The sequence below is a fragment of the Salmo salar genome, chromosome 12, assembly GCF_965601325.2.
Source record: "Salmo salar chromosome 12, fSalSal1, whole genome shotgun sequence".
NCBI classification, from domain to species: domain Eukaryota; kingdom Metazoa; phylum Chordata; class Actinopteri; order Salmoniformes; family Salmonidae; genus Salmo; species Salmo salar.
Window position 1 is genome coordinate 10,626,812 of NC_138302.1, and position 24,215 is coordinate 10,651,026.

General features: G+C 41.1%; 1 protein-coding gene and 1 pseudogene across 2 annotated transcripts; both read right to left on the bottom strand.

The window, feature by feature from the left end:
• Positions 1-4,320: 4,320 nt before the first annotated feature.
• On the bottom strand, positions 4,321-12,435 carry LOC145859348 (uncharacterized; annotated as a pseudogene). The gene is made up of 3 exons (XR_014379547.1): positions 12,411-12,435; positions 11,242-12,242; positions 4,321-6,880 (listed from the first exon to the last, which is right to left on the bottom strand). The product of XR_014379547.1 is annotated as an uncharacterized LOC145859348 (transcript).
• LOC106564127 (uncharacterized) lies at positions 4,321-23,908 on the bottom strand. The gene is made up of 6 exons (XM_014130133.3): positions 23,525-23,908; positions 21,106-21,265; positions 16,485-17,768; positions 14,310-14,630; positions 13,210-14,142; positions 4,321-12,625 (listed from the first exon to the last, which is right to left on the bottom strand). Exons 1-6 carry the CDS (start codon positions 23,534-23,536, stop codon positions 12,609-12,611), a joined length of 2,727 nt encoding a protein of 908 aa, XP_013985608.3. The 5' UTR covers positions 23,537-23,908; the 3' UTR covers positions 4,321-12,608.
• Between the last annotated feature and the right edge of the window lie 307 nt (positions 23,909-24,215).

Sequence of the window (24,215 nt, forward strand, 5' to 3'; positions counted from 1 at the left end):
TCTCTAGCCTCTCTCTGCACCTGGCATCTACCAAATGCTGCACTATATTTGTCACATGCGCCGAATGCAACAGGTGTAGTAGACCTTACTGTGAAATACTTACTTACAAGCCCTTAACCAACAATGTAGTTCAAGAAAAATATTTACTAAATAAACTAAAGTAAAAAAAAATATTCAAAAAGTAACACAAGAAAATTACATAGCAATAACGAGGCTATACACAGGGGGTACCAGTACCGAGTCAATGTGCGGGGTTACAGGTTAGTCGAGGTAATTTGTACATGTAGGTAGGGGCAAAGTGACTATGCATAGATAATAAGCAGCGAGTAGCAGCAGTGTAAAAATAAAGGAGGGGGGTCAATGTAAATAGTCCGGAAGGCCATTTGATTAATTGTTCAGTAGTCTTATGGCTTGGTGGTAGAAGCTGATAAGGAGCCTTTTGGACATAGACTTGGCGCTCCGGTACCATTTTCCATGCGGTAGCAGAGAGAACAGTCTATGACTTGGGTGACAAAAGTCTTTGACAATTTTTTGGGCCTTCCTCTGACACAGCCAAGTATATTCAGTACCAGTCAAAAGTTTGGACACGCCAACTCATTCAACCTGTCCAATGTCAGTGAGGACACTTGCTAGTTGGTCCGCGTATGCTTTGAGTAGATGTCCTGGTAATCTGTCTGGCCCCGCAGCTTTGTGAATGTTGACCTGTTTATAGGTCTTGCTCACATCGGCTACGGAAAGCGTGATCACACAGTCATCTGGAACAGCTGGTGCTCTCATGCATGCTTCAGTGTTGTCCCGCTCCTTGAAAGTGGCAGCTCTAGCCTTTAGCTCGGTGCGGATGTTACCTGTAATCCATGGCTTGAATTATGGTTAGATTTGCCAAATGTTGTATTTGTATTTATTAGGGATCCCCATTAGCTGCTGCCAAGGTAGCTACTCTTCCTGGGGTCCAAACACCAAAGCACCCACATTACATATAAAACAAAAGGTAAAACAGTGAACTATGTTTGTACTGAATGAACTAAAGATAAAACCGTACATCATATAACATCCCTACACCACCACATATCCACAACACAAAATGTTCAATACGACCATACAACAATATCACAATGTGTGCGTATGGATGTGTCTGTACCTTTGTGTGTGTCTCTTCACAGTCCCCGTTGTTCCATAAGATGTATTTTCACCAGTTTTTAAAATCTGATTCTACTGCTTGTATCAGTTACCTGATGTGGAACAGAGTTCCAGAGTTCCATGTAGTCATGGCTCTATGTAGTATTGTGTGCCTCCCATAGTCTGTTCTGGACTTGGGGACTGTGAAGAGACCTCTGGTGGCATGTCTTGTGGGTATACATGGGTGTCCGAGCTGTGTGCCAGTATTTTAAACAGACAGCTCGGTACATTCAGCTTGTCAACACCTCTTACAAAAACAATTAATGATGAAGACAATCTCTCTTCCACTTTGAGCCATGAGAGATTGACATGCATGTCATTAATGTTAGCTCTCCGTGTACTTTTAAGGGCCAGCCGTGTTGCCCTGTTCTGAGCAAACGGCAATTTTCTCAAATCCCTCTTTGTGGCACCTGATCACACTACTGAACAGTAGTCCAGGTGTGACAAAATCAGGGCCTGTAGGACCTGCCTTGTTGATAGTGTTGTTAAGAAGGCAGAGAGGCGCTTTATTATGGACAGACTTCTCCTCGTCTTAGCTACACTTGTATCAATATGTTTTGACCATGACAGTTTACAATCCAGGGTTACTCCAATCAGTTTAGTCACTTGCTCAATTTCCACATTATTCATTACAAGATGTAGTTGAGGTTTAGGGTTTAGTGAATGATTTGTCCCAAATACAATGCTTTTAGTTTTGGAAATATTTAGGACTAACTTATTCCTTGCTACCCATTCCAAAACTAACTGCAGCTCTTTGTTAAGTGTTGCAGTCATTTCAGTCACTGTAGTAGCTGACGTGTATAGTGTTGAGTCATCTGCATACATAGACACACTGGCTTTACTCAAAGTCAGTGGCATGTTGTTAGTAAAGATTGAAAAAAGCAAGGGGCCTAAACAGCTACCCTGGGGAATTCCTGATTCTACCTGGATTATATTTGAGAGGCTTCCATTAAAGAACACCCTCTGTGTTCTGTTAGACAAGTAACTCTTTATCCATATTAAAACAGGGGGTGTAAAGCCATAACACATACGTTTTTCCAGCAGCAGACTATGATCGATAATGTCAAAAGCTGCACTGAAGTCTAACAAATGGAGGGCGAGGGAGAGCTTTGTATGTGGAGTGAAAGTGGTCTAGAGTTCTGGTTGCACACGTGACATTCTGGTAGAAATGAATTAAAACTGACGAATGGTAGAAAGTAGAGTGAGCTGAAGACAGGAGGAGAAATAAGAATGAGGGCGAAGTATCGGAGATGGTAGGTGTGGTGAAGTTCTCGGAGCCCGAGCGCAGAGGGTCAGGATGAAGATGAGTCTGTGACAGTAGGAGTGAAGTTTTAGAAAAAGTTGGGACCCCTGCCTTTTGGCTGATCCATTAGTGGTTTCAGGGTGGGTGAAAACAGAGTTGGATGCTGTGGAGTCAGTGAGGGTAACCAGAAGTGGTCTTATGATGATTGTTTGTGTTTCTGCTGGTCAGAGGGAGCAGGTGCTCCGCGTTAAACAAATGGAGACGAGATGTGAATTGTTTTTACTCTCAAGAAAAGAACACCATTGAAAGGAGTTATTACTGGGGTAGCAGTAAATGTGAAGGGAGTTATTACTGAGGTAGCAGTAAATGTGAAGGGAGTTATTACTGAGGTTGCAGTAAATGTGAAGGGAGTTATTACTGAGGTAGCAGTAAATGTGAAGGGAGTTATTACTGAGGTAGCAGTAAATGTGAAGGGAGTTATTACTGAGGTAGCAGTAAATGTGAAAGTTGACCAACTGAAGGCGAAGATTCCTGGTGTTTGTGACGCTCGTCGCTTGTTTGCGACACAGACGGTGTTATGAGTGGTGAAACAGAAGAGTCGTTGTCTGTTCTTTGATGTTGAGTCTTTGCCTAAGTGATGTTAGGATATATAAATTATCCTGTACAATCTTTTGTGCTGAATACAATACGTTGTTACAGGTGTCAAGCTTATGGCAGCATTGTGTAGCAGGGCGGTTCCCAGGTGTTTTTATTTTTTACCTTTATTTAACTAGGCAAGTCAGTTAAGAACAAATTCTTATTTTCAATGACAGCCTAGGAACAGTGGGTTAACTGCCTTGTTCAGGGGCAGAACGACAGATTTTTACCTTGTCAGCTCAGAGACTTGATTTTGTAACCTTTCGGTTACTAGTCCAACGCTCTAACCACTAGGCTACCTGCCGCTCCTACCTGCCGACAAAGGAATGTGTAGCATCGGGGAAAGTAGTGGTATGTGTTTTTTGTAGGGGTGCCCATGGAGCTGGGGATCAGATGTCCCTTGCGAGAGAGGCAGGTTGAGGTTTCCAGGGTTAGAGTAGTGCAGAAGGTGTCGTATGCTGACGCAGTGAAGAAAGTAGAGGAAGATGGGTCAAGGGGTAGGGATCCTGAGAGGAGTGGTGTGAGTAGTAGATCTGTACCAGTCCAGAGGGATAGGCCGAGGAGTGATATATGTTTCAGTAAGATTGGATTTTTAGCATTTATAGCAATGGTTATCAACTGTACTGCAGGGATGGAACATAAGTCACAGAACATTGTTGTGGTGGCAGCTGCAGAGAGGTATTTGGCCTGAAGTAGGAGTAAATAGATTTAAATAGATAAAAATAGAGTAGGGTGGTTTATTTTTAACATTTCTTACTGAGTTTTAGATGGTAGGGAATTTGTTAATTTTTTTCAAGCAAAGTATAAGGGAGTTATACTCCAGTCCAGTAGGTGGCGGTAATGCAACATTTATTGGATACCAACTGCTGTTAAACCTCATCGAAGAAGAAGCCATGATCGGTTGAGATAATAAGGGGGTTTGAACATTCACCAGAAAGAGTCCATTCTGTCACTCAAGGCTTCTCTGTCAAATGGCACCTCCTGCTCTCTGTTACCGTGGACATTTGAAAGATCCATTGGATTTAGTCATATGTTTATCATGGACAACATGTAGCTACAGGTCTCAATAATAATGTTGTCCTAAATACAGCTCTGTCTTTTGTGGCTAAAGCTGCCTGGACTAGTTGAAGCCCAGTGGGGAGGATTATTGTGAAAGTGTTTCTGTCTGCCGTGAATCACCATAATCCATACATTGGTAAGAGTCTATAGTTAAAATGCCAAGATAGTTACATGCACAGTACCAGTCAAAAGATGACACACACCTACTCATTCCAGGGTTTTTCTTTATTTTTACTATTTTCTACATTGTAGAATAATAGTGAAGACATCAAAACTATGAAATAACACATATGAAATAATGTAGTAACCAAAAAAGTGTTAAACAAATCAAAATATATTTTATATTTGAGATTCTTCAAAGTAGCCACCCTTTGCCTTGATGACAGCTTTGCACACTGTTGGCATTCTCTCAACCAGCTTCATTAGGTAGTCACCTGGAATGCATTTCAATTAACAGGTGTGCCTTGTTAAAAGTTAATTTGTGGAATTTCTTTCCTTCTTAATGTGTTTGAGCCCATCAGTTGTGTTGTGACAAGTTAGGGGTGGTATACAGAAGATAGCCCTATTTGGTCAAAGACCAAGTCCATATTACGGCAAGAACAGCTCAAATAAGCAAAGAGAAACAACAGTCCATCATTACTTTAAGACATGAAGGTCAGTCAATCCAGAAAATTTCAAGAACTTTGAAAGTTTCTTCAAGTGCAGCTGCAAAAACCATCAAGCGCTATGATGAAACTGGCTCTCATGAGGACCGTCACAGGAAAGGAAGACCCAGAGTTATCTCTACTGCAGAAGATAAGTTCATTAGAGTTAACTGCACCTGAAATTGCAGCCCAAATAAATGCTTCAGAGTTCAAGTAACAGACACATCTCAACATCAACTGTTCAGAGGAGACTGCGTGAATCAGATCTTCATGGTCGAATTGCTGCAAAGAAACCAGTACTAAACGACACCAATAAGAAGAAGAGACTTGCTTGGGCCAAGAAACCCGAGCAATGGACTTTAGAAATCTGTACTTTGGCCTGATGAGTCCAAATTTGAGATTTTTGGTTCCAACCGCCGTGTCTATGTGAGAGGCAGAGTAGGTGAACGGATGATCTCCGCATGTGTGGTTCCCAACGTGAAACAAGGAGGAGGAGGTGTGATGGTGTGGGGGTGCTTTTCTGGTGACACTGTTTATTTAAAATTCAAGGCACACTTAACCAGCATGGCTACCACAGCATTCTGCAGCGATACGCCATCCCATCTGGTTTGCGCTTAGTGGGACTATCATTTGTTTTTCAACAGAACAATGACCAAAAACACACCACCAAGCTGTGTAAGGGCTATTTGACCAAGGAGAGTGATGGAGTGCTGCATCAGATGACCTGGCCTCCACAATCATCCGACCTCAACCCAATTGATACGGTTTGGGTTGAGTTGGACCGCAGAGTGAAGGAAAAGCAGCCAACAAGTGCTCAGCATATGTGGGAACTCCTTCAAGACTGTTGGAAAAGCATTCCTCATGAAACTGGTTGAAAGAATGCCAAGAGTGTGCAAAGCTGTCATCAAGGACAATGTAGAAAATAGTAAAAATAAATAAAGACCTTTGAATGAGTAGGTGTGTCCAAACTTTTTACTTTCATGGCTTTAATTTGCCATTGTGAGGCTCCCAAGTGGCGCAGTAGTCTAAAGCACTGCATCTCAGTGCTAGAGGTGTCACTACAGACCCTGGTTTGATTCCAGGCTGTATCACAACCGGCCGTGATTGGGAGTCCCATAGGGCGGCGCACAATTGGCCCAGCGTCGTCCGGGTTAAGATTTGGCCGGGGTAAGCCGTCATTGTAAATAATAATTTGTTCTTAACTGACTTGCCTAGTTAAATAAAGGTTAAATAAAAAATAAAATAATTTATTTGACCTTGAAACATATTATTATTATTTTCTTACATTGTTGTGTCTCAATGGGCCACTAGGCTATAAATAGGAGTTAAGTGTAATGGTCAGGTCACTCTGAGGAAGAGGTCATCTTGACATCAAACTGTTATAATCCTGTACAATGGATTAAAGTAAGCTAAAATAAATCACACTGCTTTTTTTGTTGAGTGCTACAACTCCTTTCTGCCTCGAATTACTCCTTTTTGACGTTGGTCTTGGTAAGCCCTTCCCATGATTTTTGTCATTGTTGTCGAGGACCCTTCCTTTCCTTTGTTTGCTGAAGTACAGTAGCTTTTACATCATGACATATAAGGCCAGTCCTTGTTTCCCTCCTTCCATCGAGCTACCATCCACAGCAGAGGTTTCCTCCTTCTCTTCATCACTGATACTAGTGAAGTTCTCTTCACTCTTTACCTCTGCAGCTAGTTCCTCCTCGGGAAGTGAGCTGTGGTGTCTCTTCTTGTGTCTTCCAAGACTCTGAGAAGTGGTGAAGCTCTGGCCACATTCGTCACAGCTGTAAGTTTTCTCTCCTGTATGAACTCTATTGTGTATGTTAAGGTCTGATGATCTTGTCAAATCCACAGACAGAACAGGGGTAAGGTTTCTCCCCTGCATCTCCTTTATGCATCCAGAAGTGTTGTTTCAATAGGTCTGCTCGTCTAAAACTCTTCCCACACACAGAACAGCTGTATGGTTTCTCTCCTGTGTGCGTTGTCATTTGTCTTTTCAGATCAAATAACCATTACCAGTCTTTCCAACACACAGAGCAACTGTATCTCTGAGCTTTGAGATTCCCCTAGGTTTCTTTAGGTTCTCCTGATGTAGAGGCTCTCCCCTACGAACTCTCGTCTGTGTGAATGAGAAAACATAGGTTAAAAGGTCTAGTGCAGTCAAAAATGTGATTTCCTGTCTTTTATACACATTTCCACACTATGAGGTTGGAAAAATACTGTGAAATGATGATAATACCCTTTTAGTGTAAGAGCTGTTTGAATTTTGGAATTTCAGCCTATTTTGCTGGGATAGTTTTGGCCTGCCTGGTGACATCACCAAGAAAGAGTTCCAACCCTCTCTGCTCGTTTTCAGTTTTCCCCTCCCTACTCAGATAGCTCCCTGACAGTCCTAGCAAAATCCTTGCTTGAGATGTTGCTCTTACCTAAGAAGCAATTTTTTGACCATTTTAATTGAAAACAATCACAGCAAGGTACTTAATTTTTTACCTAGAAATGATTTCATATGGAGTTAAATAAAAGAGTCATGTTCAAGTCAATATTGTATTACTGTTTTTTGCGATTGCTTAGACACTTGTAGCAGAATTTGGCCCATTGTGTCAAAACTCTACACACAAGCCAAATAAGACACAACACTTGGAGATAAACATCTCACTTCTATGTCAAAATGAAACTCTGCAATCAAAACCTAACAATCCTTTTTCAAAATGGCATTTTTGCAACAAAATGATACACACATGCACCATTTGAATTACTCTTTCGAAGCAGCAACAACACACTGATTTACGTTATACAAAACACTGCTGTCTTTAGTACTTTGTATACCTTTTTAATTTTCTCATACAGGCTTCTGTGAAAGATTGTTCCAGTCCAGTACATCTACTCACATTTCAATGAACACAAAAATAGAAAGGCTTCAGAAAAAAATATATACAGCTTATTTTTTTGCCATTGCAGGTTTTTACAACAACAAAAAAAACACAAAGAAAAGTAGAACTACAGTACAGTAATCAATACAATATGTTACTGTAAACTCACGGAAACAAAAATAATTACTGTAAAATTACCATGCAATGGTCAAAAATAAGAATTATTGTAAGGGATTGTAAGGGCTGGAGTGGATGGTTTATGGATCCCGCCTTCTGTTAGGGTCTGGCCACATCACCTCATCCACATCACAAGCAATGTCATCCCTGGCTAGGCAACGGGGAAAATATCGCCTTGCGTGCCGTATCCAACCCTGGACTGACCCCACCTCAATGTCTCTGCATGCCTCTTCCATTGCTTGCAGAAGAGGCAGGCAGGCATGTGGTTGGCGGTCATACACTTTCCAACGCTAAGCCGAAAATAATTCCTCAATCGGATTGAGGGGTAAGGGGGCAAATATACAACTGTGAAGTTATGTGGTTGGTGAACCAGTCCCTGACCAGAGCTGTTAGTTATCTGGGATAACTAACATTATCCCAGATGACAACAAACCAGGCTGCTCTGGTCCATCCTGTACAACTGTATTATGTAGCGCATCCAGAAATATGATTATGTGTGCAGTATTGTAGGGACCTCGGGTGGCATGGTGATAGAGAACTCCTTGCAGACTAATGGCTGCACACAAGGTGATATTTCCCCTGCGCTGCTCTTTGGGTTTGTTCTTTTCGTCCTTGTCAATCATTGGCTCATTGGTGAAATTAGCATTATGACAATGTCTTTAATTAAATCATTCAAAAACCTTTATTAATGCAATTGCAGACAGAAGTTGACAATCAGGAACATAGCACGCATGTTTCCGAGTGAGGTCTGCCCTATAGGTCCACGTTGCTTTTATCATGCTTGTAGTCAACCCCTGTGATGTCATTGCATACGTCATTACCTGCTACTCCTCATACCAAGCCCATGCATACACAGCTATACTAACTTGCAAGAGAAACAATAGTTCCAGTGTTTTCTAAGGCCTCAGCAGTAAATGTCCACTCCCCCAAGTTGATTTATTGTGGAATGTCTGACTAGTCTCTTATCTCCCCCACTCCTCTGCAGAGCTCCTTCTTCACAGTCACACATTTCTCAGAGGGCCCTCTTTATAATGAGGCAGAGAGAGAGAATTAGAAAACAACTGTGGAACAAAATTAAAACCTAAATGTATATATATTGTTAATCTGTAGTCTATGACCCTATACATGTAAGGAGGGAGGGGTCTTATAATCCCTCCACTTCTATTAATATAACATAAGCATAATCAATTATTCTAATACATCAAACATTTGAACAGTCCATATCATGACCCCTAGGTGAACTGCCCAAAGTTCTCACAACAGAGGTGAGCTTACCTGAGGTCTATTTGTAGTGCTAAGGCTCAGACTAATTGGTGTTCAATTACTGTATAAGGGTCAAAGACGTATAAGGTTTTGAAAGTAGCAAAAAATTATATTAGTTCAAGAATAAAGCCAATGATTCATTTTTATTGTGATTCATATGAATGTACCCTAGTAAAACGTCATTCAGTATTCCGTTTTTCAGTTTTTCTTTTATGCCCATTTTTAATAATCACAAGGTTATATATCCATGCTTACACTGGCAGAAATATAACTACCCAGAAAAAAATAACATTATTTTATTTTGAATACCACTTATTTGATGTGTTTTTTACAAAAACTTCCTGCCTTACACTGAAGAAAAATGCAAAAATCTACAAAAAATATCTTTCACTTCATCCTTTGTTAATAATGTTAATAATAATCACTTTACTATAATTTGAGCCTGCGGCAACACTTTACGTTGCATTAAGGTGCATTATTACACGATTCATGATCGTTAATGTTGTAATTATGCATTGTTACACTGTAACTGGTCAATTTCTATTCAATGCAGGTACACAAATGCAATTTGAAGATACCTAAACAAAATTGCTACATAAAATGCCCATCAAACTACTTCAATTCAAACATGTACAGTCTCGACTTTTCATAAAATGCCGCCAACTTAATGTTAAGCGTTATCCACCCAGCTATATATACTATTGTATCCTATTCTGTTGCTGAAACCATGAAAACAATGCCTTGCTTTTCTTCTGGCTAGTCTTTCCTCCCTAGCAACTGGATCTGCGTTAATCTTTTGTCTGTGCTGTGCAGCCTTCTCCTTATTAGACAATGGCGTCTACAGTATAAAGATAATGTGCCTTGAAAATACCTTAAAATGCCATAAAATTGTTTAAAATGATAATATTCAGTATTCATACAAGTAAATATGCATGATATTGCATGATTAAATGTTGTAAACTAGTGAAAACATGGGATAACAAAGCTACTGTCATTCAGCATAATGGGTGACATTTTGGTATAACATGAAACTTTTGTTGCGCTGAAGGACAAAAGCGTGATACCGAAGGACGGATTTCATACATAAACATATTTAACAGGCAGTTCCTTGGCCACCTATATAAAGTAATGACCTTGACCTATAAAGATTATCCTTACTTTTCATATTTAATATAGATTTTATAAAATAATAACATGAATTGTATGTTTTCTGTGTTGTACTGAAGGACATGTGTTTTTGTTACAAAGGTTACTAGAGGGTGAAAAGGTGAACTCATCAAATATTTCAGAGAGATTTACTCACCTCATCACATTGATAGAGGGTCTTCAATGGGTCTTCTTTGTGATGTCACACACTGTCACATGATTACCATCATGTGATATGCTTTAAAATGGCTTTTCGCCTTTGTTATACTGAATGACATTGATGAAGCGTCAAAGTCCGGACAAAAGTTATTCAAGTTTTTAAATATTTTTTAGATACAGTATGTCGCCCATTATTTAATATATTGTTGCAAACACTAACACAATTATGCCATGGGTGTTCATTTATATTTTTAGGATGAATTTCTACATTTTAAAAACAGTTTTGTCATTAGAATTGTAACCCAGACAGTTACACTGAAAGACATTTTGACACTTTAGGGCTCAATAACTCCCTTAATTTAATAGTTTGCAACACAAATATTTCTGGGTCAAAAGATGGGTAAGAGTTGAGTGATTTAATATTATATTTTAATTCATATTTATCTTTTTATGTTAAATGAATGGCCTTCGGACACAAAATTTACACATCTCGTCTTTGACACACAAGTGTTTTCAAGTGTGTGTGTGGGTGTTGCCAATTTCAGGTATGTTTTGCATTTTTAATATAAGTGTTTTCCCAATGATTGCAAGAGATTTCATTCTTTAACTTAGTGCCTAATATAAGACACAGTGTGTAGTGTTTTGCAAGTGTGTTGCAGAATGCCAGGCAAACAAAGTGCAAAGTGTGTTGCAGAATTACAAACAAAGTGCAAAGCAGAAAATGTGTTTGTACTTTTGGTGCCTTTGTTTAAGGCATGGTTACAAAAGTTAAGGTTTTGATGCTTTTGTCTAAGCATTCACTTTCAGTGTGTAAGCAATCGGCAAAAACTGTAATGTAATTCATGGCTGTTCTGCTTCCACTTACCGAGACGATGAAGATCCCAACCAACCTCTTCTCCATCTGAATGAATCAGACCACCAACTTCCTCTCCCTCATCTTCTCCCTCCCTCTCTCCTTCACTTGAAACAGGGTTTTGAAACTCAACAGGTGGTAAACCAGCATGAGTTTTCTGATGTCTCTGAAATTTTTGAGAACTAATGAAGCTCTGGCTGCATTTAGCAGAGCTAAAAGGTTTCTCTCCTGTATGATCTCTTTGGTGGACTTTAAGGCCTGCTGATCTTGCAAAACTCTTCTCGCAGACAGAGCAGGAGTAAGGTTTCTCTCCAGTGTGTGTCCGGAAATGCTCCTTCAAGTAAAGTGCTTCAGAAAAACTCTTCCCACACACAGAGCAGGAGTGGGATTTCCCGTCTATGTGCAACAGTCTGTGTTTACGCAGGGACGAAGCACCTCCCACTTCTTGTCACAATCAGGGCAAGGGTGTCGTTTCTCTCCAGTGTGCACTGACCGGTGGTCTTCAAGATACGCCTTCTCGCTGAAACTCTTCCCACATACAGAGTAACTGTAAGATCGCTCTCCTGTGTGAGTCTTCTCATGCTTCAGCAGTTGTTTAGACAAGGCAAAGCTTTTCCCACACACAAAACAGTAGTGGGGTTTCCTTGCATGTTGCAGATAATGGTCCTTTAACTGATCTGGACGGCTGAAATTCTTTCCACAGACAGAGCAGGAGTGGGGTTTCTCTCCTGAGTGCGTCAGGAAGTGTTCCTTCATGCGTGATTGTAGGATAAAACCCTTCCCACACACAGAGCAGGATTAAGATTTCTCTTCTGTGTGGAACCACTGGTGCCTTCTCAATGCTGAGGCGAAACCAAACCTCTTGTCACATTTGGAGCAGACGTAAGGTTTCTCTCCAGTGTGCACTTTCTGGTGGTTTCGAAGATGTATTTTTTCACGGAACTGCTTCCCACGCACACAGACAGAACAACTGTTGTTCTGTTTGTGGGAAGTAGTTCCGTGAAAAAATACATCTTCGAAACCACCAGAAAGTGCACACTGGAGAGAAACCTTATGCCTGCCCCGACTGTGACAAGAGCTTTGCTTTCACTTCAGCCTTAAAAAGACACCATACGTTACACACAGTAGAGAAAACCCACTCCTGCTCTGTGTGGGGGGAAGAGTTTTACTCAATCATCCACCTTGAATGATCACTTCAGGACGCATTCAGGAGATAAACCCTGCTCTGTCTGCGGCTTATCTCCTGTGTGAGTTCTCATGTGTCTTTCCAGTGATGAAAGGTTTTGGCAATCTCTTCCACACACTGAACAGCAGTGAGAGCTCTTAGCTGTGTTGTACTCCTGCTGTTGTTCAGGTTCTCCTGATGTAGACGGACTCTCCTACTGGTTATTCTCTCCTATGGGAATAACAAAGCATGGGTTAAACAAAGCAGAACACTAGTTAATGTTGGATCGTTCATAGAAATAGAATCCAATCATTCAATTCAATGATGTCACAATGGGTGGACTGAAGATACCCAGGTTAGGACAAGAGGATTCTAATATCCCATACATTTTTGCATAATATGCAGACAAATTCTAAAATACAGGACCAGCAATGCAAGCAAATACGGCTGAGAGTGAATGTTAGCAGTGCAATCCAGCATCACAATGCCAGGAAATGACTGCATCACAATACCAGGCAGCCATTGTGAATGTACCCATGAGTTTACCAGTCAAATTGCCAGGGTTAGAGGTTCCAAACCCTTCCTAGGATTTTTATTTTTATGGTATTGTTGTTTGACTGCAGTCTGATTCCCCACCATTTGTCCCCAAACTGTACACCTGCTCACTCCCCCTCATGGATTTACAAAATACTGGGTCAGTGAAAGCATTGACTAGAGGGAGTTTCTTACATCACTCCATTCCTATTGAATCCATAAGGTGGAATGAATGAACGCACCCTTAATGAAGAAAAGGAGAGAATGTGACCTCCACTTACCATGATGATCCAACCCAACTTCTTCTCCATCAGAATTGATCAGACCACCACCAACTTCTTCTTTTACCTGCAGTTCCTCTAAGGCATCACTAATCCCAGGTATCTGACGGAGGCCCTCGAGGTGCTCAGGTAACATTGACACATGGTCGTTGTAGGTACAGTCAGTCGGTGGATCAAGAGCATCACCATCAGCAGGGACCAGGCTAGCATCAGGGACCTGGCCAGCCTCTCTGGAGTGGATCTGCTGATGTCTTCTCAGACTTCCTGATTGTGAGAAGCCCCTCCCACAGTCAGAGCACTGGTAAGGTTTCTCTCCAGTGTGCGTCCTCTGATGGGCCCTCAGGTGTGTGGATTCAGAGAACCCTTTCCCACAGACATCACAGACATGACCCCTTTCTCCTGTGTGTCTTTTCTGGTGTTTAGTGAGATTCCACGATGTAGAGAAAGTCATTCCACATATAGAGCAAGAGTGAGGTTTCTCTTCTGTGTGCATCCCCTTGTGTTTCAGGAGTACTGTGTGCTTCAGCAGGTGTATTTTCATGGCTCCTGTTTGAGCAAACCTCTTCCCACAGTCAGGGCAGGGGTAAGGTTTCTCTCCTGTGTGTATTTTCTGGTGTTTGTTAAGGTTGCCCCTCTCACTGAATTGCTTCCCACACACATAGCAGGAGTATGGTTTGTCACCAGTGTGTGTTCTCGTGTGTTTGTGAAGGTCTGATAACCTTTGCCAACCTTTTCCACACACAGAGCAGGGGTAAGGCTTCTCTCCTGTGTGTATCCTCATATGTATTTGCAGTTTTGATAACTTTTTGCAGTCTTGTCCGCACACTGAACAGCATTGAGCGCTCTTAGCTGTGTGATTCTCCTGGTTTTGTTCAGGTTCTCCTGATGTAGAGGGACTTGCTTCGCTCTCAGAGCAGTGGTCATGTCTCTCTGCTATGGGAAAAAGATAGTATGGATGAACTCAAATTAGTCAACACCCTGACTAAGTCAAACTGTTTGTTCCTGACTACTTAACTATGTTTCTCCTACTTTGAATAACTCAAAAGGAAATAAATGGATTGTAAAACAGAAATAGTACAAAGTAACCCCATTGAACTCACCAAAAGCAGGGTCTTCCTCCTCTTCTTCTTCTTTTACTTTAACATTGAGTACCAGACTGAGATCATTCTCCTCTACAGCTACAGACACCTGCTGTTGTGATCTCTGTCCAGTGGCTTGGCTCTCTCCTGTGTGCATTTTCTGGTGTTTTGTGAGACTTGACGATAAAGAGAAACTCTTCCCACACACATAGCAACTGTATGGCTTCTCTCCAGTGTGTACTTTCTGGTGTTTGTTCAGAATTCCCTTCTCACTAAATCGTTTTTTTACTCCTGATGTAGAGGGACACTCCTCACTGTCAGAACAGTGGTCAGGTCTCTCTGCTGTGGTAACGACATAAGTATGGATTAACTCAAATTAGTCAACACCCTGACTAAGTCAAAATGTTTGTTCCTGACTAAACAGAAAATAAATATTGTAAAATTATAGGGTCCATACTTTTCCTGAAAATGCTACATGTTAGCTTTTCCCATGAGATAACCTGGCACAGTTAGCCCTACACTAACCACCAGAAGGATATTTTAAACCTCCGAATCAAGGTTGTTCCACTTAAAATCAAATAACATTTTATTGGTTGTGTACACAGAGTATTCTGCCATTGTTATAGCAGGTGCCGCAAAATACTAATGTTTCTAGCTCCAACAGTGCAGTGTTACCTAACAATATACAACAATACATACAAATCCCACCAAAATGTACCAGAACAGTCCGGAATATATATATATATATATATATATATATATATATATATATATATATATATATATATATATATATATATATATATATATATATATATATATATATATATATATATATATAATGGTATGTTGGCCTTCCCTGTGGCTCAGTTGGTAGAGCATGGTGTTTGCAACGCCAGGGTTGTGGGTTCGATTCCCACGGGGGGCCAGTACCATTTTTTTTAATGAAATGTATGCATTCACTACTGTAAGTCGCTCTGGATAAGAGCGTCTGCTAAATGACTAAAATGTAAATGTATGTATAGACAGTATGGACAGTACATGAATAGAAAAGGTGTGTACTGCAGTAGTTACATAGGATGGTGTGTATAGACAGTATATGAATAGAAAAGGTGTGTACTGCAGTAGTTACATAGGATGTTGTGTATAGACAGTATATGAATAGAAAAGGTGTGTACAGCAGTAGTTAAATAGGATGGTCATTGAGCATCAATACCTCCTCCTTTAGACTATTTGTCAGAACACCCAGAAACCCCGGTATCACATCCGGCCGTTCTATAAGTGAAGATAGGAGAGAGTGCCAGACACATGCAGGAACCAACCCTATGACCTATGCCTATGTAACGTGTCTGTAACCAGTATAGAAGGGAACTAAACAGCACTGCCCCGTTAGAGCTCACTTCAGACAGGTACTTTATACATCTAAGTTTGACTGTGACCCTCCAGCTTGCTGACAATAGAGTGATTCATTTAAGATTGGCTTTGAGTGTCCCTGTGGAAGGATTTCTACAACAAGCTCTTACTCTAAAAGGGCATTATCATCATTTTCACAATTTCACAGTATTATTCCAACTTCATAGTGTAGAAATATATATAAAACACAATATGTTAAAAAAAAATATTGGCTACTGTGGAATTTGTTAGAGGAAAATAATCATGTTGTCAGCTGGTCGTGTTAGCATAGGGCTACGTTTTCTCATGTTGTCAGCTGGTGGTGTTAGCATAGGGCTACGTTTTCTCATGCTGTCAGCTGGTGGTGTTAGCATAGGGCTACGTTTTCTCATGCTGTCAGCTGGTGGTGTTAGCATAGGGCTACGTTTTCTCATGCTGTCAGCTGGTGGTGTTAGCATAGGGCTACGTTTTCTCATGTTGTCAGCTGGTCGTGTTAGCATAGGGCTACGTTTTCTCATGCTGTCAGCTGGTGGTGTTAGCATAGGGCTACGTTTTCTCATGCTGTCAGCTGGTGGTGTTAGCATAGGGCTACGTTTTCTCATGCTGTCAGCTGGTGGTGTTAGCATAGGGCTACGTTTTCTCATGCTGTCAGCTGGTGGTGTTAGCATAGGGCTACGTTTTCTCATGCTGTCAGCTGGTCGTGTTAGCATAGGGCTATGTTTTCTCATGGGAAAAGCTTAAGCAAGAGGTCGCTAGTATGGACCCATTACATATCTACGCAACAAAATAAACACTTTAGCTCACCAAAAGCAGGATCTTCCTCCTTCTCTTTCACATCAAGTACTAGAATAGACACCTGCTGTTGTGATCCCTGTCCATGAGATTGGTTCAGGTAAGAAGCAGCTACATTTTTGGCATGGACATGATGTCTTTGACTGGATCGGTTTGCTGATGAGGAGAATCTATTCCTACAGAGAGAGCAGGGGTAAGGTTTCACCCTAGTGTGAACTAGCTGGTGTCTTCTGAGGAGTGACAAAGCTGAGAAACTCTTATCACACTGACAGCAGTGGTGCAGTTTCTCTCCGGTGTGCTGTTGCATGTGTATCTTGAAAGTCCACGATTGGCTGAATTCCTTCCCACATTCTGAGCAGCTGTACTGTGCGACACTAGTGTGGGATTGTTTGTGTCTTGCTAGAGAGCTAGGGTGAACAAAGGCATTTTTACAGGTGGTACACTGGTAAGGTTTCTCTCTATCAGTGTTGACAAAAACACCAATTTCCTCCTCCTCTTTGACATTAATTGCCAGCTCCTGTTCCTCGTCTTTGATCTTGATATTCATAGTTTGACTGCCTGATGACGCCGTATCTGGAATTCCCAGTGTACACTGGTTGCTATGGTTACTGGCATGGCTGCATTGATGTTTGCGAAGACCTTCGGTCGAAGCGAAACCCCTCCCGCAATCAGAGCACTCGTAAGGTGTCTCTCCAGTGTGCATAGTCTGATGCTGCCTGAGCCTCGATGGTGACTCGTATCTCTTCCCACACTGTGAGCATTGGTAAGGTTTTGGTGTGGGTGCTCCTGTATGGCGTCGTACGTGTCTCGATAGAGTTCCCTTACAGCCAAAGCTCATCTTGCAGTAGGAGCACTGGTGAGGTCTCTCCCCTGTGTGCCTTCTCATGTGCATCTTCAGTTCATATGCAGAGAAACATTCCTTTCCACAATCGGAGCACGGGTGCTTTTTTGTCGCGTCTGGCTGCTTCTCTCCAGGGTGGGTCATCTGGTGTCTTTCCAGGTGGGGCTTAAGTGTGAATCGCTTCCCGCACACAGAGCACTGGTAAGGCTTCTCTCCTGTATGTGCTCGGAGGTGTCTCTTCAGTTTGGAGGGGTGAACAAAGTCTTTTCCACATACTGGACAGACAGAAGACTCCTTAGCAGGTTTTGTGTGAGTTCTTAGGTGTCTGTTGATATTGGATGGGTGAGCAATCTCCATTTCACATTGGGGGCATCGCCAAGGCTCGTTAGCAGTAGGATTCTCCTGGTGTTGTTCTGCTGATGCCTCTTCACTAGAGCTAGAGTTAGGACTCTCTCCTGTTACAATAGGACAAGAAAAGTTAAATGACAAATTAGGGATGCACGATATAATCGATGAACATATCGGAATCGGACGATATTAGCTAAAAATGCTAACCAGTTTAACGCCGATGTGCAAAACTGATGTCAAAGCTGACGTGCATACCTATATAACGTAGGTACATGTAAAATGTTGTGCTACATGTGCAACACAGCATTCCTAACCTAGCCCACAATGACTGCTGTGTGGATCGAACAGTCAACAAGTTGAGCAGTCATTTGAAAGAGTAAGACAATTTCAGCGAGACAACTCAAAAGCGAAATCCATTCACGCCAAGATAATGGAATTCATTGCCCTTGACAATCAATCGTTCTCTGTCGTGGGTGATGTTGGCTTTCGCTGACTGGTTGAGCACCGGTACACATGTTGCCCTACCGGAGTTACACAGTAATAGCGTCACTGCTATTAGCTTCACGACATACTATGGAACGCCGTTTGGGTCTTTGTGTATCAAAAAATAAGCATTTAATTTGACACGTCAAATAACACAGTTCAATTATAGAATGTTATGTGTTCTGAATTTGCACTTGCAAGTCAAGCGCCACCACTACTATCAGTAGCACTGTCAAAGCTGTACAAAAAAAGTCTGCAAACAAGCCAACACCGGCCACGAACGATGTGTTTACAATACTGCGTTGGTAATAAAGCATTATATGTTCGACCGCAACTTCTGGGGTAGCTTGCTAGCTTTAGCTTGGTAGCTAGCTTTAGTTTGGTACATAGCTTTAGCTTGGTATCTAGCTTTAGCTTAGTATCTAGCTTTAGTTTGGTATCTAGCTTTAGTTTGGTATCTAGCTTTAGCTTGGTATCTAGCTTTAGCTTGATATCTAGCTTTAGCTTGATATCTAGCTTTAGCTTGATATCTAGCTTTAGTTTGGTATCTAGCTTTAGCTTGGTATCTAGCTTTAGCTTGATATCTAGCTTTAGCTTGGTATCTAGCTTTAGCTTGGTATCTAGCTTTAGCTTGATATCTAGCTTTAGTTTGGTATCAAGCTTTAGTTTGATATCTAGCTTTAGTTTGGTATCTAGCTTTAGTTTGGTATCTAGCTTTAGCTTGATATCTAGCTTTAGTTTGGTATCTAGCTTTAGCTTGATATCTAGCTTTAGCTTGGTATCTAGCTTTAGCTTGGTATCTAGCTAGCACCAATACAACCATCCTGAAAACAATGACCAGTAGAAACTGGCCCAGCGTCGTCCGGGTTTGGCCGGGGTAGGCCGTCATTGTAAATAAGAATTTGTTCTTAACTTGTTATGGATAGGGGGCAGTATTTTCACGGCCGGATAAAAAAACGTACCCGATTTAATCTGATTATTACTCCTGCCCAGAAACTAGAATATGCATATAATTATTAGCTTTGGATAGAAAACACTCCAAAGTTTCTAAAACTGTTTGAATGGTGTCTGTGAGTATAACAGAACTCATCTGGCAGGCCAAAACCTGAGAAGATTCCAAACAGGAAGCGCCCTCTCTGACCATTTCTTGGCCTTCTTGATCATCTCTATCCAAAACAGGGGATCTCTGCTGTAACGTGACATTTTCTAACGCTCCCATAGGCTCTCAGAAGGCGCCAGAACGTTGACTTTGCAGGCCCTGGCTGAAAAACAGTAGCGCATTTGGTAAGTGGTCGATCTGAGAACAATGAGACTGGCGCGCGTGTGCACGAGACGACTCCATGTTTTCATTTTCAGTCTATTATGATTGTTTTTCCCCACCCACTCCAAGCCCCCTGTTTGAAGCCAGCGGTCCATGATTTGCAAAGAGCTGAACCATGGTTGTCTGAAGCCGGTCTCATTGGTGTGAAGGACGGATCCCGCATACCCAGCCCTCTACTCTGCCAATGGCACCTGGCTGTTGACTACTGCTAGAATCTCTCCTGTTGTTGGACTCTGGCCTTTTACCACCTGCACAGCTGATTTGTTGTGAAGACCATAATAAATATTTGGTTTACTAACTACAAAAAAAAAAAAGTAGTTAGTAAACCAAATATTTATTATGGTCTTCACAACAAATCAGCTGTGCAGGTGGTAAAAGGCCAGAGTCCAACAACAGGAGAGATTCTAGCAGTAGTCAACAGCCAGGTGCCATTGGCAGAGTAGAGGGCTGGGTATGCGGGATCCGTCCTTCACACCAATGAGACCGGCTTCAGACAACCATGGTTCAGCTCTTTGCAAATCATGGACCGCTGGCTTCAAACAGGGGGCTTGGAGTGGGTGGGGAAAAACAATCACAGCAGTAGCTATTATGGCTTTTTTACGAGAAAAATCGCATAAAAATTGATTTTAAACAGCGTTTGACATGCTTCGAAGTACGGTAATGGAATATTTTGAAATGTTTTGTCACGAAACGCACCGGGCGCATCACCCTTCGTTACCCTTCGGATAGTGTCTTGAACGCACAACAAAACGCCGCTATTTGGATATAACTATGGATTATTTGGAACCAAACCAACATTTGTTATTGAAGTAGAAGTCCTGGGAGTGCAATCTGACAAAGAACAGCAAAGGTAATCCAATTTTTCTTATAGTAAATCTGAGTTTGGTGAGTACCAAACTTGGTGGGTGTCAAAATAGCTAGCCCGTGATGGCGAGCTATCTACTCAGAATATTGTAAAATGTGCTTTCACCGAAAAGCTATTTTAAAATCGGACACCGCGATTGCATAAAGGAGTTCTGTATCTATAATTCTTAAAATAATTGTTATGTTTTTTGTAAACGTTTATCGTGAGTAATTTAGTAAATTCACCGGAAGTGTTCGGTGGGAATGCTAGTTCTGAACGTCACATGCTAATGTAAAAAGCTGTTTTTTTATATAAATATGAACTTGATTGAACAAAACAGGCATGTATTGTATAACATAATGTCCTAGGAGTGTCATCTGATGAAGATCATCAAAGGTTAGTGCTGCATTTAGCTGTGGTTTTGTTTTTTGTGACATTATATGCTAGCTTGAAAAATGGGTGTCTGATTATTTCTGGCTGGGTACTCTGCTGACATAATCTAATGTTTTGCTTTCGCTGTAAAGCCTTTTTGAAATCGGACAGTGTGGTTAGATAAAGGAGAGTCTTGTCTTTAAAATGGTGTAAAATAGTCATATGTTTGAAAAATGGAAGTTTTCGGATTTTCGAGGAGTTTGTATTTCGCGCCACACCTATTATTGGATATTGGAGCAAGTGTTCCGCTAGCGGAACGTCTAGATGTAAGACTTGTGAAAATAATCCTGGGGGAAACACTGTATGGAACAGAACTATATAATCCCATTGTTATTATTAATTCAGTAACTATAGTAATATTTACCAGTATTATCCATGTCCCAGTCTTCCTCCTCTTTGACTACAATGTTAAATCTGGGTATTTCACTGCAGTTGTCGATGTCTCTATGTTCAGGAACCAGTGACTCTGTAGGGTTGGGTTCAGTGGAGCAGGAGAGAGGGGGGTCGGATGGGTCAGCAGAATCCTAAAATAAAGAATGACTTGTTATAAAATAGCAACATTCATCATCAGCTACCGCTTGCGCTTATCAGGGTTCCAAAACGCGTACGCACCGCAGTGTTCTAGAACGTTTGCTTTAATACTTTTTGAATTGCGTCCCATTGTGTTGAAATTGCGGGAAGGCATGCGTTCGGGCTGTGTGTCCCCCCCCCCCCTCCCCGCTGTGTGTCAGAGCCGCGTAGCTGTGTCACAATGGGATGTCGCGCCTCAGCGTCTTTGGACTACGATTTACGCTTAAATGCGTCTGCCTACATAGGCTCGGTTTGCTCCGAGCAGAAATCAGCGAAGTGAATGTCTCTGTTCCCAATCTCCATAAACACCTTTCATTGAAAAACTAGAGAAAGGCAATATTACTGTTGTTTGTCCCTCTTGAGCCACTGTAGCAAATACATAGCCAGAAACAATTCCTCAAAATAGTCAGAATTAATCTAAGATAAATGAAGAAATCTGTAATTAATAATTTAGACGTCTTTACCGAGGTCTTAGTCGCAGAATTGTATATCTAGCTAAGATACTTGGTGCAGTATTTCTAAAGTGGAAAAATATGCACGAAAACTAGTCATCTCTAGTTGAATGACAACAAAAACTTAATTGAAGAATCCCGTTCCTACAAGGAGAAAGAACAATGAGCCAGGATGCATACATGAGCAGTGGTGTAAAGTACTTAAGTAAAAATACTTTAAAGTACTACATACGTTTTTTTTGTATCTGTACTTTACTATTAATATTTTTCAAAACTTTTACTTTTACTCCACTACATTCCTAAAGAAAATAATGTACTTTTTACTCCATACATTTCCCTTACACCCAAAAGTACTTGTTACATTTCGAATGCTTAGCAGAACAGGAAAATGGTTCAATTCATGCACTTTCCAATTCATCCCTGGTCATCCCTACTGCCTCTGATCTGGTGGAGTCACTAAACACAAATGCTTAGTTTGTAAATGATGTCTGAATGTTGGAGTGTGCCCCTGGCTATCAGTAAATAAAAAAATCAAGAAAAATCATGCCATTTGGTTTGCCTAATATAAACAATGTGAAATTATTTTTACTTTCACTTTTGATACTTTAGTATATTTTAGAAATTACACTTAGTTTTGATACTTAAGTATATTTAAAACCAAATACTTGCTGGGTGACTTTCACTTTTACTTGAGTCATTTTCTATTAAGGTATCTTTACTTTTATTCAACTATGACAATTGGTTGCTTTTTACAACACTGTAAATGTAAATGTGAAGCCTCCGGTTGGCGTTTCCACACTACCAAATATGGTGACGAGAGGAAACCCAGTGTCCGGCTGTGGGAGAAGATGGAGTGAGATGGATTTTGGCCGACATTCTGCAAATTTTCTCATCGATTAAACATTTGATCTCCATTCAGTATTCTGTTTCCAAAACTAGAATCTGTAACAGAGTGGACTGCGTTTTGTTGACTTTACCCTTTGCCAAAGTTGGTGTTGAGCACACGCGCACTTAAGAGTAGACGTTCCCTAACGCAAATATGCAAATAAATGCTAGGATCTCACCAGCTCGTGTTTGGCTCTGCCCACTTCTTTGCTTGTTCTGAAAACTATGATACATTTTCTCCCATTGGAAACGACAGGCTATGGTCGATCTTGGGTTAGTTATAAAAAAGATTTGGTAATACTGTTGACCAATCACCGACGAAGGGGCGTAGACTTCAGTAACCAAATTTCAACTTGCCTCAAGAAAAGAAAAAGCGTGCTTGAACATCACAAATGTTCATCATAATACATGTTCACATTATTTTGACTGGAAAGCATGCGACAGGCTTTAGTCAACGCCATCCAGACTGGTTTAGCATTAACCACCTAACATTAGCTACAGTCATTTCATAGAGGATGCACCATTGTATATGTTCTATTATGGCATCTCTGAGAGCATGGGCAGCGCCATTGAGGCTATCTCCATTTTGAAGTAGTCAATTTTATTGTTCTACTTCTATGAGTTGGTAAACAAACTGGAAGGGTGCATACTGCCACCTAAAGTGTGTTGTTTGAACAGATATAAAGCCAAGGTTGGCAATTCACTGCCACCTGCAGTTTTGGAACGTTTGCTCACAAATATAATTAATTGGCTGACCCCTTCTGATGACCTGGATGGAATTATGAGATCCTTCCGTAACCCACAGGAAGTCCCACCCAGTTGATTACTTCAAAATGGTCAACGTCCTCAATGGTACTAGTCCTCCATCTATCTCACCTCATCCATCATGAATTCTTCTATAGCTTCCTAGGAATGATGTAGTTAGCGCACTGAATTATAGCAGATTATTCTGAAATCACCGTCATCATTCCACTGACCGTTCACCACGAGCCCACATTAACTAGATAGTTCATTGCTTTCTATGCAGAACTGTTTGAAAACTAGCTAAGTTAGCGAGTTAGTAAGCTAGGCTTTAGCTAACAAGCTAACTTACTTTCCTAGACCCAAAAATAAAAAGAAAAGGAAATGTGGTTGGTAACATCGTTGGTTCCACGTTTATAGTCCGTGTTTGGCAATATCAAAATCTACTTTAAACCGTATCAAATGATATCGGACACATTTTCACACACTTGGAAAATAACCAAGCTAGCTAACTATCAACGTTAGTATGTTTCTTCTTCCGGGTTAGATTCCTCAGTCGATCCGCGTTAGCGCCACCATCTGTTCTGGAGTTCAAACAGCAAAAATATTAATGGGACTTTGTCTACAGTACAGTAGTGTACATACAGCACAGTATGATATAAACAGGGTTGGGTAAGTCACTTTCTAAATGTAATCCGTTACAGGTCCAAAATTGTTCTCAGTAGGATTACCCAAACTCAGTAATGTTATCTGATTACGTCCCCTTAAGAGGCATAGATGAGTTAGTTGTTAAGTAACAAAACCAACACATGCGCAACTATGGGGA

Excerpts from the sequence above, each read along its gene's own strand:
- LOC106564127 (XM_014130133.3), bottom strand. Across the intron at positions 17,769-21,105 it reads CTGGGACATGGATAATACTG|GAGAGAGTCCTAACTCTAGC; the intron begins GTAAATATTACT and ends CTATTGTAACAG. Across the intron at positions 14,143-14,309 it reads GGAGGAAGACCCTGCTTTTG|CAGAGAGACATGACCACTGC; the intron begins GTGAGTTCAATG and ends TTTTTCCCATAG.